Source organism: Cyanistes caeruleus, chromosome 1, assembly GCF_971803275.1.
Source record: "Cyanistes caeruleus chromosome 1, bCyaCae1.hap1.1, whole genome shotgun sequence".
NCBI classification, from domain to species: domain Eukaryota; kingdom Metazoa; phylum Chordata; class Aves; order Passeriformes; family Paridae; genus Cyanistes; species Cyanistes caeruleus.
The window spans coordinates 21,904,383-21,922,195 of record NC_141701.1 but is presented as its reverse complement, the minus strand read 5'-3'; the positions used below and the strand labels follow the sequence as shown (position 1 = coordinate 21,922,195).

Here is a 17,813-nt window from a genome sequence, read left to right as displayed (position 1 = left end):
TTGACTATCCTAGTGTACAGCCTCCCTCAACATAACCTTGAATATAAATCCAGATGCCTGTCCTTGCACACATGGGCACGTATCAGCCTTTGTGCTTCCAGCATAAAACTCATTTGAATCTGAATGCAACAGTCATCACTCTTGCAAATTCAAAAGCCACCCACTGAATGGATGTTATTGTTCTGTGTCTAACTTGTGCTGAGGATACCACAAATTGCAAACAGGCTACTGAATTGTAGTATCTTTGAAAGTTATTGCTGTGGTTGTTTCTTAAAACAACGAAGGAAACCCCAACATCCAGCCCTTCACTAAGTCCAACTGACCAGACCCATGGTGAATGCTATCTCTTTCTGGAAACAGATCATGGAAGAACACAGTATTTACAAGTTTCAGTTTTTGCTAGTGTAAATAATCAATCTTTGGGCCTGATCCTGTTCTCAGTTACTTAAATTAATTAATGACAGATGACCAAAATCTGAGTGAAATTCAACCCTCAAGAGAGAATTCCCACAAGGTCTTCATATGACTGTTTTAAAGAACTTAAGTGATGCTTAGGCTCTGTGCTGGCCCTCTGCAAAGAATAAATTTTACCCAGAATGCTTATTGCTTTGATCCCTTATATATAACTCACATCCTTAAGTTTGCACAGCCACAAAAGATCTATACAGAGCTAAATAGCCAGATCTTCAGCTGGTGTAAATTTATGTAACTTCATTGACCTACATGGAACAGTACCAATTTTCACTACTCTGGCTTAAAGAATCTCCATGGGACAGAGGTAAGTGCGTATGGTGGGTAAATGGATGAAAGGCTCTTCAAATGATGAAAGACTACATTGCTCTGGAAGTGATTTAAGTTAAACGGGAAAAAAGCCACTCCTTTTCCGGAATAAATCACATAGGGAGTATAATTACGCAGTTAAATTTCTTCTCATGCAGTCAAGCTTGAACTTACCACCACATTTGTGTAAGAAATGAAATGTTTCCCATCTCTCAGCAATATACCACATTCTGCTTTTAACAGACACATATATGCAAGCTATGCAAGTCCTTCTTTATTTTCAAAGGGAAGGGTATTTGTTATTTTCTGTCTTATTCTGAAGGCAAAAAATCTGGCATGGACCTGTGTTCCGCATCACCTTGCTGGACTTCTAGAAAAACTTCAAAGGCAGTGGAGAAAATCTCATATTTCCTGTTTTATGCTCTCTAGTCTACTTGGCCTTTATTTTTCTTTCTTTTGGTGAACAGTTGTGTGTCTGGATGTTAAATATACTGTTAAAGGAGGTAATTTATAGAAATGCATGATCCAGAGCCATTTTATGGTATTGTTGCTTCTTCTGATTGTGTCTGAAATCACAGAATTACAGACTGAATGGATCATTCGGACAACTGGTGTGCTTAGCATTGCTGAGATTTCAAACCAAGAGTACTTCTCTGTCATGGGAATTTATATCCTACTGCAAGGCACTTTTTTTTCCCCGGTTATGTATTGAAGTAGTAATTTTTTTCTTTCCAGCTGTTACACATCTGTATTGAAGGCTGGGGAAACTGGCGGTGGTCTGAGCCATTCAGTGTGGACAATACAGGAACCTTTATTCGCACCATTCAGTACAAGGGCCGGACAGCATCGCTTATTATCAAGGTTCAGCAGCTCAGTGGAGTGCAGAAGCAAGTAAGGATTTGGTCCAGTTAGGAAAAAATAACATCAGTAATTTAAACTGTCACCTTTTCATTAATTAGTCACTTCGTTATTTATTCTCTCCTACTGGGATCTGCAAAAAACAAGCATAGCAGTCTTTTGGGGCTATTTTGGGGAATTCTTACAACTTTTTTCTTCACTTTGGTGTTGATCTTAGCATTTAAAAGCTCAGTTACCAGCATGTATTTTATATGCTCTAGTAAACATCCCTTTGCCTGGTTCATAAGTTCTGACAGTGCTAAGTTGCACAATCTCTTACATGTTTTAAGCTCTCGGGAAACAGATATTTCTCTTAATTTTTTTAAAGAAACTGTTCATAATATATTCTGGGTTGTAATTCAGACCTACACATTTTTTAAAGTGAAACAATTACCAAATTAACATTTGGAAATGAGCTGCTGTTCAATAACTTTCCCTTTACTATTTTTGTAAAGAGATGTTTAATAACACTGTGGCTGTTCTGCCTGCATTGGCAGAAGCCAGAACATGTGGTGGACAGAACATGCTCAGCTCATGGATGTGGCAGAGCTGTACTGCTCAGCAACAGCACAGCTGAGCAGACAGAAGCAGTGCCTGGTGTCACTGAAAGCCCTGCTGAGATTTCACAAGGTGGGCTGTAGCTGTGATGTGTGCCCTCATGCATAAATAAATTCTGCTGGTTGTACAGGGGTACACATGGAATCGTGTTACCTGCTATGGCTTGGAAAAAGTCAGATGCATCTCTGCAATAAACAATTCATGCATGATGGACAGCAGCAAAGTCAAGTCTAATTTGGTCATTTTCTAGGTGTGTGCACTTAAATACAGAAACACATTACAGTCATTAATTGAAATTATAAGCTTTAAAACAGCAGACATTCTGTGAAAGGTCTGGATCATTGGCTTGGGATGGGAATGTGAGGTATCAGTAGAAACCATTTTCAAGTGCATCCCTGTGACTGCTCAGAAATGTCTCAACATTCAGAGACAATCACAGACCAAACCAGAACTGTCAGCCATGGGCAGTACTGCTGAGTTCAGTGGGAAGGAAAGTGGACATGTTCCATGTTTCTTTCAAGCGTGGATACTGCCTTAGCAATATTTCAAGCATCTTAATGCCTAGATTTCTATGAAATTGGACATACATTTGGCCAATAAAAATAATGTTTTACCAGTCACTGCCTTCAGCATACTTGAGAAAACCTAAAGCAGGAATTCTTCTACAGGTTTTCACTCTCTAATTCAATTTTGACCTTTTTTTTTTTCTTTTTCACAGTTGTTTATATAAGAGCTGTATTTTTTGTGTGTTTTAGATCCTAATCTGTGGAAGACAGACAGTCTGTAGTTACCTTTCTGAAAGTATTGAACTGAAAGTGGTTCAGCATTACATTAGTCAAGATGGACAGGCTGTTGTTAAAGAACACATCAACTGCCTTGCAGCCAAGCAGAAACTGCCTTCGTATATCCTAGAAAACAATGAGCTCACTGAGCTGAGCGTGAAATCTACAGGAGATGAAGACTGGTCCCAAGACGTATGTCTAAGTTCTAAACACACAGAACACAGCACTGTCATTCAGGTATGACTAGAAATGGGTATGTGGAATAAAGCATTAAAAACGTCTGAGAGAACTGAGTACTTTGAATTCAGACTTCTATCTGATACAATGAAATAGTGGATGTTATCATCCTGAAATAATGCTAGTGTAATGCTGATCTTTCTACAAACAGGTACCATCTTCAAAGAGTTCAATTACATATGTGTGGTGCACAATTTTGACTTTGGAGCCAAATTCACATGTGCAACAGCGATTAGTAAGTGCATTTAATGTCTCTGAAACCTAAATGTTTATGCCTTATATATCATATAATGAATTAAGGTCAGAGTGACCTACTGGAAAGATTTATCAATAGCTTGTTTCAACAGTTGTAATACTGAAATAAGATTTGCTTTAAATTGGTGTGGTTTTTTCCTTTTTGTAGATTGTTTTCAGCCCTCTTTTCATTGTAAGGAGCCATCTTCCAGACCCTATTATCATACATATAGAGAAAAGAAGCCTGGGACTGAATGAAACACAAGTGATTCCAGGGAAAGGACAAGAGAAAGCACTGCAAAATATAGAACCTGATCTTACACACCACCTGACTTTTCAAGCCAGGTAAAATACTCATTTTCCTTGAAAATAGTTCAATTATATGGAAAAGAAAGAATAATTTACACTTCAACTACTTCTACATTTTTCCAAAAGTATGCCATGCCCAGAGGGGATATGGCAGAACAAGCATATTTAGCTGAAATTATATCAGAGGTGATACTAAATTTGGTAAAACTATCCTAAGCACACCGGCATTTGTTTAATTAAGCAGTCCATGTTCTTGTGTTTTAAAAAATAAATTCCTGAATTATCTTGAAATTGTTTTTTAAGAATACTGAAGAGTTTTTAGAGTCATTACAGTGTCATAATAAGCCTATGCATGTCAGTAAATTTTCAGGAACTTGTTGGACATCATAACTTGATTCATCAATTACCATGAAAGTGTTCCTGCTGCAGAGTACACTTGGGAAGCCTCATTAGAGATAATGTTAATGCTAATGCTTGATCTTGTGTAAGTGACTGAGTTTGTTTTCAATGGCAGGGAAGAAGATGATCCATCAGAGTGTGCAGTCCCTATCTCAACCACTCTGATTAAACAGATAGAGACTAAATCCCATCCTGGTGGCAACGTCAGCCAAGTGCTCTCCGAGTTCTATGGCATTGCTAGTCCTCCCCAGCCTGCATGGCCTTATAATAGGAAGGATTCAGACAGGTAACTCCTTGCTAAACCTTCTTCATGACTGATGCATTGCCCTTCCAAATAAACTGGAATCACATTCTGGAAGACTGTATGTGATGAACATTGAATGTATTTTCAACAATTAGATAATTTCTGCATGTAAACAGCAGAATCTGTATCAGATAGGGAAAAAAATTAGGTCAGCCTCAGGGCTGCCCTTGTTTACACTAAGAATACATCAAGTATGGATTTTTTAAAAATGGAGCCTTTTTTTTGTGAATGCACTTTCTTTACTGCAGCTCTAGAGGCTGTTGTTTATTCAGCTGCTGTTTGTTTCAGCAGAGAAACAGGGAGTTGCTGTAGAAGTAGTTGTTGGGGAAAGAAAAAGGGAATGTGATTTGATGACTACAAAAGTCACAGGTTTAGCTCTGATGGACAGTGGTAACTCTGTTAAGGCATTTATTAATTGACTAAATTTAGGTTGAGCTTGTGGAGTTAAAAATATGCCTTTATAGCCAACACATATCTAGATCTTCCTGACAGCACCTCAGTGTGTTCCAGAATGATAAGGTAAGAAGAGAAGTTTTTCTATTTCACCACCAGAAAAGCCTTGCAAATTTCTGAAAAAGACATCTTAGCATTTGCAGTCTTGAATTTGTTATTCCTTTGACTTTATGTTTTTGCTTATTTGTTTTTGCCAGCAGTGAACAGCTCTCCCAATGGGATAGTCCAATGCGGGTAAAGCTGTCAGTGTGGAAACCGTGTGTTAAAACTCTGCTGATTGAACTCCTGCCCTGGGCATTGCTTATCAATCAGTCCAAGTGGGACCTCTGGCTGTTTGAAGGAGAGAAGATTCTTCTTCAAGTACCTAGCGGGAAAGTAATTATACCTCCCAACTTCGAGGTAACTTTGCCTTTCACATTAGCAGGCACAGTTCTGCTAAGCACACTGATTCTGAAGAATGCTTATTACTCCAGATGATTCCCACTTTCCAGTCACTTGTGTCTGTTTGTCTGTCATATGTGAGGACTAGCAATAACAATAGGAATTCACCACACTGACTGAGTCACCGAGTGGATAGCACAACATACTTGGTAGCAATGTTTGAAAAACAACATCCTAAAGATGGATAGTTGAAAATGATCTGCAAGACACTGTAGGCAGAAGGTTTTCATTCCATCAGCAGCCTTCTCCCCTTCCTCTTAGTTCAGCCAAAGAATCTGCAACATGGGTGTAAGGTAGCAGCCTTTGAAAACTGCTATAAAGGCCAAGTAAAGACTTTGGTCCCTGCTGTGCCAACCTGTCACTTGGGAAATTGTTGACCACAGTAGCCAAATTGACAGCCTGAAAGGAATGTTTTGTTTGAGAGTACTTTATGTTATTTATTTCATAGATTTTAGTGTTACCAGGAAAAGTTGATAATGACGCAGAATGATTACAATAGAGGAAGATTTTTTTTAAAATGCCTGCCTTCCTTAGTTCAGTGATGGATGTTCCCACATATCTTGGCCATGCACGTTCTTTTTTTTATTATAACTCAAATATTCTTTAGTTTCAAAATAATTAAGGTGATTTGACACATCAGCTTCTTAATTCCAGTTGAACAATCTGATACTTCCTGTTTATTCTGTCATCCCCCACCATGTCTGTTAATAAACAAAAGGTCTGCCTAGTAACACATCTCACTGTAGACTACAGCCTTGATCCCTTGTGAGGATCAGTTCCTTATCCACCTTGCAGTTTCATCTAACCTTGTACCACATAGCAAGAATCAGAGGGAGAAAGGCAGGAAATTAAATTCACTGCCCAATGGAAAATGCCTTTAGAACTGTAATAGAAATGTATCAAGTTGTGAACAACTGATAATCAATAATTTTTCACTTACAGGAAGCTTTCCAGGTTGGAATATACTGGGCAAACACTAACACTGTGCACAAATCGGTGGCAATTAAACTGGTTCATAATGTGACCTCCCCAAAATGGAAGGATGCCGATAATGGGGAAGTAGTAACGTTGGATGAAGAAGGTTTTGTTGAAGCTGAAATTAAACTTGGTGCTTTTCCAGGTCATCAAAAGGTTAGAAGAAAATTATAATGATTTGTAACTTTATCATGTAAAAACAAAGTCATATAGCAGATAAAACAATCAAATGTATGCAGTGTGAAAGCTTCTCCCTAATTATGTTAATATATGTCCAACATAAAGAGAGTATAAACAATGTATGAAGTACAGTTTAAAGAATTAGATTGCCAAAAACATACTGTGCAACCTATAAAGATAATACAGTATCTCCTGGAAAAAGAAATACTGAATTCTCAGTGTTGTTTGGATAACATTGACAGATGCAACTTCAAAAGCACGTGATGCGGCTCCAGTTACAAAGTGCATGAAAGTAGAGAGGATTTCTTTGATTAGAAAGAAAACAGCAATTCTGTTGGTACATTTCACTACCTTTTGTGTGACTTCATCACAATTTTCATTATCTTACAGTTGTGTGAATTCTGCATTTCTTCCATGGTTCGACAAGGTATACAAATTCTACAGATAGAAGATAAGACAACAATAATCAATGATACATCATATCAAATTTATTATAGGCCACAGCTTTTTATTTCCAAACCTCACACAGGAGAAGAGGTAAAGCACTGTAGATACTGCTTTTGTTTGTCATCTGTGGAAAATGGTTGTTTACATCTGTATCTGTATTTAGATGAGCTGCATATAGCAGAGCTTGGAACAGAAATCTTTAGACATAATAATCATAAAGTAATTTATAACATTTAGAATACGGAATACTGGGTAAATTCAACTCCAGTAATTAACTGTGTTCAGAAATCTGTGCAAGCAGCAAATTCTTGCACATTGCAGAATTAGTTCTGCCTGTTCTCCATCTGTTCAGGCACTAATGGCAGTGTAATCCGTAGTAGCTGTTGAAAATGTTCTCAGAATTTTTACTGAGTTTGCATGTAAAAGAGGTATATTGGCCTGGCAGGCTGAATACATTTTGTTATCCTTTTGGGAAGATTCCAGTTATCTGAGCAAAGCTGCAGAACTAGATACATGCCCAAAATTTATGTAATTCATAAACTCCATCAAATTGTGAATATCAGTTTTCCAATAATATCACAGAATATTTAAGGGCTAGGTTGCAGGAACCAAAATGTATGCATGGTAAATATATTTTAATCAACCATTTATACATATTTATTGAGGATTACATTTATAGTAAAATATGTGGAAAGAATTCTCAGGGTCAAACTTTACTAGAAGAGCTGGCAGATCAACAAATTTTTAAAATTCCCATTTCCATATTGTTTTCCTTCTGCTTTAGTTTTCTTCACGTCATTATCTACAGTGGTGCATCACACATTTTGTGGCAGTCTTATGGGATGGGGAATTGGGAGAATGTTGAGGTTAAAATCTATTCTTAATTTTGTAACTCTAAATGGTTTTTGTTCACACAGTTGTGTTACAGGAATGTAACTTGATTTTGGTAGAGCTGTTGTGGTGCTGAGAGACGGCTGTAGATCACAGAGTTACAGAATCTCTAAACCCCCTACAGAAGGGGTTGGGTTGGAAGTGACCTTAAAGACCATCTAGTTCCAAACCCCTCAGCATGGTCAGAGACATATTCCACGAGACCCAGGTGCTCAGGAACCCCAGATAGCTGTGCTGCAAACCTATACGTGAAGACACAACTTGGCCTGTAATGCAATGCAACCTTTAGTTAGTTGTGGTCATTGGCCACTTGAGAACTTTCTGTGCAAAATCAACATGAAGAAACCTCCTTTTAGGAGCCAGGATGCCGTGCTACCACCACCTTTTTTGTTTCCAGGACTTCCACTCACCCGACAGTACGGTGTTCAGCATTGGTCCGGCCGGCTCCGGTGAGGCGCTGAGCGCCGTGCCCTGCTGGGACCTGCTGTTGGAGCCGGGTCCCTCGGCGGCGGGGGCATCCCTCGGGGACAGGCGCGTGGTGCTGAGCTTCAGCGCCGGGAGCCGCGAGCTGTGGAGCCTCCCGGCCGTGGTCAGCGCCGAGCTGGCGAGGCAGAGCGTGGCGGTGCCCACGGGCGCCTGTACTGAAAGCGGATTCTGCACCAGGTACTGTGTGCTGGGCAGTCGCCAACAGCGAACATGGCTTGTTGCTGTACAAAAAACATAGTCAGAAACCACAGGAGATTAATGCAAAAGTCCAAGTAACACATGCCCCCCATACGTAAAGGCAAGTCTTTACGTAAATTTAAAAATTGTTATCTTCTGATGGTTTTGATGCTTTTATTGTAAATGGTTTAAGGATATGGCCATGTACAAGTTGTACACTTTTTAGAATACATGGCCTGCTATTTTTTTATTGTGCATGCAAATAAGAGCAGGAAAAATTTATATTGGGGAATTAAGGTGTTTTTTAATTTGTGAATAACAATTTAAGAGTTCAAGGACAATGTGAAATAATACAATACAAAAATTTAGATTTTGTTTATAAAAGGTAGACATATATTTTTGTAAGCATAATAAGAGGATAAAAAAGAAAAGACAAAAGGGATGAAACTATTTTGAGATTACAGCAAGGAAAGATTTCAATTTCTAAAGCTTGAACTGTGCAGTTGTGCATTCTGCTTACAAACTTATGGAACCATCTAGTTAAAAATAGCAGTCCAGTGACTTGTCAGATGAGCAGTTTCATTTCTTTAACCTGATATCTGAATCTATTCATGCTGGTATGAACAAAAAACAATCTGCTGAAATTAGAGAAGCTACATCAGTATATATTACCAGAGATGTAATCTGCCTCTTGCCTGAAGGGCTTGATATTATTCAAACTCTCATACAGTTCCTCTGCAGAGCCCAAGAGGTGTCATTTTGGATACTAAAGATTCTCACACAGACTTCAGATTTTAAAAAAATAATGGAAACAATAAGGGAAGGAATCCTTATCATTCTGCCACAGGCATAGGGAATCTCATGTTCCTAACCAGATTTTCAGACTTTGGATTTTTTTTTTTTAAATCACCATGAGGTTAAAGGGTTTTTAGCAACAGCCAATAAATTTGCACAAGAGAAAGAAAAAGAATTTATGTTTATGCATGAAGATATTTTATGTAGTTAATAAGTAGAACTGAATTCATTTAATCTCATTTTGGAAACTGATGTAGTGATGATCCATAACATTAACATTTAAAAGAGCAATAGCATTGTGGATCATTCCAGGGGAGCAGTCAGATAGATTTATATATTTGTTCATATTTCTTTCATGTGTTCCAGAGAAGTATCCATGCAAATTCTTCTGGAAAATTTTAAAGATTTAAGTTGAAAATTTGGGCCTACAATCCCATGTTTTTAATTTAATATAAATCTCTGCTGGCTAGGGCTCTCATCTTGTAGGCACACATGTTCAATTTAACTCATGAGTACTCTCCATGAAGCAATTTCTTCTCTCATGTTTTTTAGGCTATTTTCCTGCGCTCTTCTGTTGAAGTGGAGATGTGTACTTGCCTAAATGTAGATAAATATCTATGGACTTGGAACTTGATCATAAAGAATCTTACAGATGCTAGTTTTGAATGTTTTTAATTGTTCAGGATAATAATATGTAAAGGTTGCATCCAAAACAGGCACAATCCAATATATCTGCTTCTGTTTTAGAGCTATAGCACTGACTTATCAAGAGCATCTTGGCATGACGTACCTAACACTTACAGAAGATCCTAGTCCTCGTATAATTATCCACAATAGGTGCTCCATTCCATTGCTTGTAAAAGAGAATTTCAAAGGTAGGTACTGTGCAATAATTAGAAACAGTGCACTGTTGTAGTGTAACTTACATGACTGTATCTCCAGTCCAAAATTGAATTCAGTGTGTGTTTTGGTTATAGCAAGAACTTGATGCTCTCATGAAGGTCTGTCTCAAAGTGAGAGACTCTGGAAGCTATTGGAGCTAATTGTGAGGTCAGGAGTATGAACTTAAATATTTGTCTCTGGACTTTTGAGTCTCCCTGGTTCCAGCTGTCAAGGTGACTCAGCTGTAGGAAGTCCATAGGCAGTGAAGTTTTGTTGACATGAATTCAATCCCATGGAACATTTTTATTTCGTCAGATTTGCAAATGCAACAGAAAATATATTGTCAAAAGTCTGGTTACAGTAAGTTAATGTAATGAGCAGCAGAACATTATTTGTGTAAAACTTTATCAAATAGAAAGAGAAAAGGAAAAAACCCAAACATATAATATTCTAATCAATAGAAATTCTAACTAAAGCAATGTTTTTCTTTATTAGGAATATTTCAGACAGAAACTTTCTCATTTGTACAAGCATAGATGAGTTTTGATTTCATACAGGTTTTAGAAAGCACTGATCTTGTATATTTTATAAAATTTCAGATACACCAAAGTTTGAAGTTTACTGTAGAAAGATTCCAGCTGAATGTTCAGTTCATCATGAGCTTTACCATCAAATCTCCAGCTATCCAGATTGCAAAACAAGAGATGTATTGCCCAGTATTCTCCTGAAAGTGGTGTCATCTGATGAATTAGTAAATGAATGGAGCGATTTTGTGGACATCAACAACCAAGGCACACAAGTAAATCATTATAAACTGCTTCCTAGTTCACACCATAAATGGTTGTCTTTCTGACCTGCACAGTGCATTGTTCCTCTGCAATGAGTGTATCCTTTCTGTTGGTTTAAGGGGTTTTATTTAACTCCTGGGAACTCTCCTGCCTAAGTAAGCCCCTTCCTGTGAAAGTTTTAGAACACAGGGTATCTTCTTTACTGTCTCTTTTTAAAAAAACGCTAGATTGAAAGTAGAGGCTTTATAACACTGATTTTTTTTTTTTTTTTACTTTTTAATCAACCTGGTGTTGTCTGGAAAAACCAGTCTTGAAAATTTCTGGGCTCTGTAAGCAAAGAATGCCACAGGATCCAAGAAAATGTGGTGACTTCATTATCATGGGATTTTTGTCTTTATATCTTGTAGGAATCCTCACAGTCATTCTCCCTCTGTGCCTTTACAGAAGCTGCTCATATCTTTCTGAAACAAAACAACCCCTCCCTTTTCTTTCCTTCTGTTATTTTTCTCTGGGTCTTGAGGTAAATGAAAGCTTCCTTGACTGGAGTAATTCTTTTTCATGGGAATTTTTTCCATCTTTGAAGTCATTAGTTTACATGGAATCAACATAAACTGCTTGGCTCTTTGAAAGAAATACTAGTTTCAGATGTTTTCCCTGGGCACCAATCACAAAATGCTCTTGATTATTGAGTGTTATGTTATATAGCAAGTAGTTCAGTTCCATTCAGCAAGCCAGTCAAGCAATGCAAGGTTTCAAATTTCAGTCATTAATGTTATGCCAGACCAGGGTTCTTTATAAGTATCTGGCTCCTAGAAGGAATTAGATGCTAAGACAACATTTGGGGATCATTGTCTACTTGAACAGCTCTCCAAAAAAAAAGTATAGCTTTCTGTTATTGAAGTTTTAGGATGTACATGTTGAAAATTTTCCCAGGATTTCTAATCTGTCTTTCTCTTAGAAAACTATGAATATAAGTGAATAGGGAATATACTAATAGTGTCACATACAATTCAGTTCAGGTTGTGAAATAACTGGGATTTGAAGGATGTTAGATAATTTGTATTTCTTCTATGTAGTCACAGATAGGTATTTCTTTTTCTATTAGAAAGCAAATTTTAAACTACTTAAAACTAATATCTTAATAAATATTGAAGTATTTATCATCAGAATCATCTGAAATTGGAATTAAAAATGACCAATCTTCAAGATCAGTGGAACTTCATTTAGAATAATTAGAGTTTTGAAAATTCTGTAAATGTCCTTTTTTCTCCAATTTCATGTAGGATTGTGAATCTCTTCCAGACATGCAAAGGATTAAAACTGACAAGTCAGAAGTAGAAATTCTCTTACATGTAATGGTCAGAAGAATAAGAAATTTGATTAATGAAATTTAATTATCTGTACAAGGTTATTATGAATAGCCTAACAAGAATCAGTGTCAATCCTACTAAACTTCCAATTGTTTTTGCTTCTGGTGACTTCTTAACATCAGTAAAGATTCATCAGGACAATTAGCTGTTTATTTTACCTGTGCTAGCCCAATATCTTTGTGTTATTTCTCAAGTTTGCATTCCTTTTTATTGTAGCTTCTGTAGTTGCAATCTGGTAAATAATTGTTTTGATAGTAACCTTACAAGAAAAGAGAAGCCAGCTTGCTCTAACAAGGACTGCTCTGAATTTTTCCAAACCTTTAAAAGATCTTAATTTTTTTATGATCTGGAGAAACACAGAACTTTGAAATATTGCAGAATTAACCTCCGAAAGCAGTACATCATTTATCTAAGTGGGATATTTCTAAAGACAACTTGTCCAGAAAGAAAGTTTGTACACCTGTAAGCAAGACACAAATCTGTTGTCAAATTCCCATTTTTCTTGCCTTTTTAGATGTTTTATGCTTTCTAATAGATTTTTACCCTTTCCTCATGGCAGCACCTTGCCTGTGAAGCTGTTCTCACAAACCAGTTTAAATGGCTTAAAAATGTGTTCAGTCTTGAGCTGATATTGTGAGTTTTCATGGATCCAAAATGTTACTTACTTTATAGTCTTCATGTGTTTTACAGCATGCTATCACCAATTCATCTACCCAGCTCTAAGCTAGGGTATAGCAACATAATGTTAGTTTAGTGTTTGTTTTCTAGAGGAGAAAGTAGGATTTTTTAGAGCTCCAGGAAAATGCCTTTCTTCTTAATTCAGAATCACAAACTAAAATTTCCTATTTATTCTTCTCATATAAACTCCACCCTCCTCAGCACATTTTGCCTTTTTTCTGGCAAAGTTTCTTTTTAAAATGTATTCAGTTATGCAGTTGAATGATAGGATGCAAATTTCATTTCCCTGTATAATCGAAATACTTAAAGTATCAGAGCAGTTATTTTCTGAATTATTGAAATCTGATTTTTTTCCTGAATAGTATCCTGATTTGAATAAAAGATCTCAGCCAAAAGGCATTGATAGCATTAATTTAATTTATTACAATAGAATAGTGATTTCAGTTACATTCCTTGTGTTTTTAACCCTCTCTTCTAGATTGTGTTCTTAACTGGCTTTGGCTGTGTTTATGTGGACATCACCCATCACTGTGGAACATTAGTCATAACCTTGGCCCCAGAAGGAAAAGCAGGACCCATTGGTATCAACCTCAACAGGTACATAAAGCACATAAAAGATGATTAAAAGCATTACCGAGAGCTCAGTCAGCTTTCTAAGTGTTAACTGACTTAGAAACTTCGGCTTAACTGTTTGTTTTGGTTAATACTGCTGCATGCTCTGTAGCATATGTTTAGACCATATGGCTTTGTATATCACAGTTAAAAAGGACAATCTAACATCAAAAGTCATGTCACTATAGGGTAAACATTAGATGACTGGTACAAAAAGAGGACCTGAGTTGTTCATTTAAAAAAAAATAAAGACATTTTCCATAATAATTAATTTTGAGTGTGTTCATTTTAAAATGTATTTAGCCAGGTCCTGCCATCTGTAATCTTACAAGCTCCTGAAGATTTAATATGCAAGAGCTGTAGAAATAGCTTTACAGTTAGTAATTAATCATGCTTGATTATAACACCCTTCTTTAGACTATTTCTCCACTTCCATAATACACCACAATCTGGTCCTCAGCTTCATTCAAGTGCAATTATAATACTACTTATTTCTAAGCTGCAGAATATTTGGCTTCCAGAAATCCTGTTACAATTAGAGTGGAATTTGTTGTACTGTTTTTATTTGCATTGTAATTAAGCAACTGGTCATCAGCGGTACCTAATAGTGCATTTGCTAGTTAAACTTGGCAATGGGCAGTTTCCATTGCAGGGACGGGCCCCCAATGCCATCAGTATCAAAATACTGCAGTGGAGGGCACTCACTGCATGCAATGTGAAATGATTTTCCATAACAGGAACCTTCAGTGAAACATCTGAGGCTGTACATGAATCGTCAGAAAATTGTGTTTTAATATCTCTCTGTAGCAAATGTAATGGGAATTACTCTGTAGATAGAGATGTTCCTGTCTGGACTATCCTGTTGATTGCTAAAAAAGACAGACCACCCTGGTATAGATATATACTGTCCCAGTTCTTAGAAGACATCCTGGGTGGTACTTACTGTGATTAAGGTTGCCAAATCCCAGTAATGTTAGCAGGACTTGTACATTGAGTTTCCCACGTATTACAGAGAATGTCTCTCTTGACAGTTCTTTGAGCAAGCAAGATGCCAGGTGAATTCAAACGACAGGAAGTAATAAAACTTCTTTTCCCTCCTGTCTAGAAGTCAAGAGCAGATCCTGTCACTGAAAATGTTCATCAGTCAGTTAAGTCTTGCTGCATTTGATGATATTACAAACCACAAAGTGTCATCTGAGCTCCTGCGTCTCACAGCAGACAATGTTTTCCTCTACATGGCCCCGGCCACCAGCTCCCTGTCACAGGAGTTCCAGCAGGACTCTGTGGAAGGCCTCCCACAGTTTCATAGTCTCCAAGTGTACTGTGAAGACTTGCAACTGGACAATCAGTTGTACAGCAAATCCAATTTCCATTTTGCAGTCCTGCTGTGCCAAGAAGAGAAAAATGAAACCACGCAGTGGTCAAGAATGAACAATCTCATTGTTTGTAACAAGGATTTGGAAATCTATAAGGAAAACTGCTTTATAAAACTCTGTATTGCTTTTTCTGAGGAAGAGAATTTCATGTTTCACGTGAATGACCTCAGCTTTGAGCTCAAACCAGCTAGGCTGTATGTGGAAGACACCTTTGTTTACTACATTAAGACTTTGTTTGATACATATCTTCCAGAAAACAAAACTGCTTGTAAATCCATGAGTGCTTCAGATGCTACGCTCATAGTGCCTGAACAAGTGAGAGAGCATGCAAGAGCTTTAGTCAAGCCAGTGAAGCTAAGAAAATTAAAAATACAACCTGTTAATGTCCTTGTCAGTATTCATGCTTCATTGAAACTGTATATAGCCTCAGATCACACCCCTCTCTCCTTCTCTGTGTTTGAGCGAGGACCCATCTTCACCACGGCCAGGCAGCTTGTCCACGCCTTGGCCATGCATTACGCTGCTGGAGCGCTTTTCAGAGCAGGTCAGTACTTTTCCTTAATAAGCAACCTTTTCATTGGGTACCAGGATTCTGTGGCTGTAGCTCAAGATGAGTACCCTAGCTGTTAGCCAGATGCAGAATTTTTGTTCTCCTTAGACACTGATAATGATACTTTCAGACACCTCTCAGGTCCTGTCACACAACAGAAGGGAAATAAAACAGCTGAGCAGACACCAGTGAAGATTTGCAATGTTGTGCTAAACACTAGCCAGCCACCTGAAGGCTGTAGCCAACTGAAACCCTGAACACAGCCAGTGTTCTAGCTGGCTTAGGTTTTGTCATTTTGTATTACAGCACAAGTCAGAATCAACCCACATTCCTTACATAAGCTCCCCAAAACACTGTTTAATCAAATTATTCAGCATGTTGCTCTGCGTTCAGAAGTAAATTATAGACCTTAAAGTTGTTTTGTTGTTAAAACTCCTTTTGACTGCAGTTTATGATTAGGAATCTGTCTTTCTTCATATAGAATTCAATCTAAACTGGCACACAGATGTTTGTTGTCCTTTGATCCAAGAACTATGAAGTTTTCTGCTAGTAACTTTTTCCCATATAGGATCAATAGCAAGCAATTAGTCTTTTTAAGTTATTGGGTACATTTTGTTTTCCATAAATACTAATGTAGAAATAATGAAATCTGGTCTCTGATGTGTCTTGGTGCAGCACAGAATTTGTGCCTGGGACAGAAGGAAGCTCTTCCATGATCAAACAAAAGTAACATTTTCCACACTGAAATGTGGGATTTATTTTCCTGCAATATTAATAGTCAGATTTTCTGGAATCCTAATGCTTCCATTTGGACTGGAAGCATAGTTGCAACCTGACTTCTGTGCACACTTTCCAAAACTGTACATGTGTATTTCATCTGTTTATAGATGCTGATCTTGTCTTTCACTGTGTGCATACCTGGCTTGCACACCTGACTGTGACAACACTGTGCACAGTTATGCACCAGAACAGTGTACCAATTCATTATTTTGCAATATTTTTTATTATTATAAAATATATTTTTATTATATTTTTATAATTTATATCAATTATAATTTGCAAGCAATATTATGTTTGCAAAATTTCTGTTTTTCTTTTTGCTACTTGTTTGGTTTTGTTTTGTAGTTAAATCTCATAGTACAGAAGGGCAGATCTAGTTGCTTGGTAATTAAGAGTGAAACTCTAACCAAATATGGTCCACAGTGCAAATACTTCTGCCCCATCACTTGGTCTGGGATCAGTGATGTATCTGAAATCAAGCAGATATAAGTATTAAAAACTGAGGTTTGCTTTGGTGGAACTTCTCTTCAGGAAAATACATATACATGTATACTTAACTCCCATTAAAAGAACTAAAACTAAAATGTATTGTTTGAAAGGTGTCACCATGATTAAGATGATGAATTGTGCTGATTAATGTTTGCTTTAGCAAAGAAAATGGTTTATGTTGAAGACTTTGTGACACTTGTCAAAAAAGCCAACTGTGTCAACAAAGTAAAAAGGAAGGAAAAATCAAGCAGAAAGCTTTATATGATCTGCAAACCCTGAGTTTTTTCTCACCATTAGCACAATTGTTCTCTTATGGAAGAGGACCTCGTGCTTCTGCGTTTTAATTACATTAATGTGGAATATGGGTTGTTTGAACCCCTTCTGCTCACCACTGTCTCATGCATAAACCATTGGTAGCACAGTCTTCCCATGCAGGCATACCTTATACTCAGATATACACTCTTTTGCTCTTAGCTGTGTGCAGGACTGCTGCTGACCTGTGGAAGGGGGCAGGATTTTCCCCAAAGCTTGCTGAAGGGGGTGCATCAGGCTGCCCTATGTGTTACAAAGGAGAGGCCAGAATCCATTCAAGCCGTGAATGGGACTGGAGAGCTCTGTTCAAATATGCTGGTTAGCATTGCTTATCTCAAATCAGCCAAACTTGCAATGGAAATCTTCTTTTCTAATTAAGTTGTCCCCTATATAAAAGTTAATAAAATTTTATTCAGAAATATCACATCTGACCCTATAGTTGCCTATAAAGAAAATTCACTGGCTCTCTGCTAATTACCGTCATATTTATTTCATGTCAGTGGATATAATTACTGGGCACAAGTGGGAAATGGCAGCCTGACATAATACTGTATTTCTGCAGAGTAAAATGCCACACAGAGCTTGTGAATTGAGGGGTTACTCCTGGTTCCTCATTCTCCTGTTCCTGACT

The 17,813-nt window shown here is 37.4% G+C and overlaps 1 protein-coding gene across 7 annotated transcripts in view; it reads left to right on the top strand.

Annotated features, from left to right (window-relative positions):
- Positions 1 to 17,813, top strand: part of VPS13B (vacuolar protein sorting 13 homolog B) — a 418,409-nt gene that overhangs the window by 379,497 nt on the left and 21,099 nt on the right. For all 7 annotated transcript variants that reach the window (XM_086881610.1, XM_086881633.1, XM_086881628.1 and 4 more), the window contains exons 44-56: positions 1,516 to 1,671; positions 2,991 to 3,254; positions 3,406 to 3,489; positions 3,658 to 3,833; positions 4,312 to 4,482; positions 5,151 to 5,352; positions 6,337 to 6,525; positions 6,940 to 7,086; positions 8,285 to 8,550; positions 10,093 to 10,220; positions 10,827 to 11,026; positions 13,542 to 13,660; positions 14,781 to 15,595. In XM_086881610.1, coding sequence (XP_086737736.1) covers positions 1,516 to 1,671; positions 2,991 to 3,254; positions 3,406 to 3,489; positions 3,658 to 3,833; positions 4,312 to 4,482; positions 5,151 to 5,352; positions 6,337 to 6,525; positions 6,940 to 7,086; positions 8,285 to 8,550; positions 10,093 to 10,220; positions 10,827 to 11,026; positions 13,542 to 13,660; positions 14,781 to 15,595 — 2,917 coding nt within the window. The remainder of the gene's footprint in view (positions 1 to 1,515; positions 1,672 to 2,990; positions 3,255 to 3,405; positions 3,490 to 3,657; positions 3,834 to 4,311; positions 4,483 to 5,150; positions 5,353 to 6,336; positions 6,526 to 6,939; positions 7,087 to 8,284; positions 8,551 to 10,092; positions 10,221 to 10,826; positions 11,027 to 13,541; positions 13,661 to 14,780; positions 15,596 to 17,813) is intronic.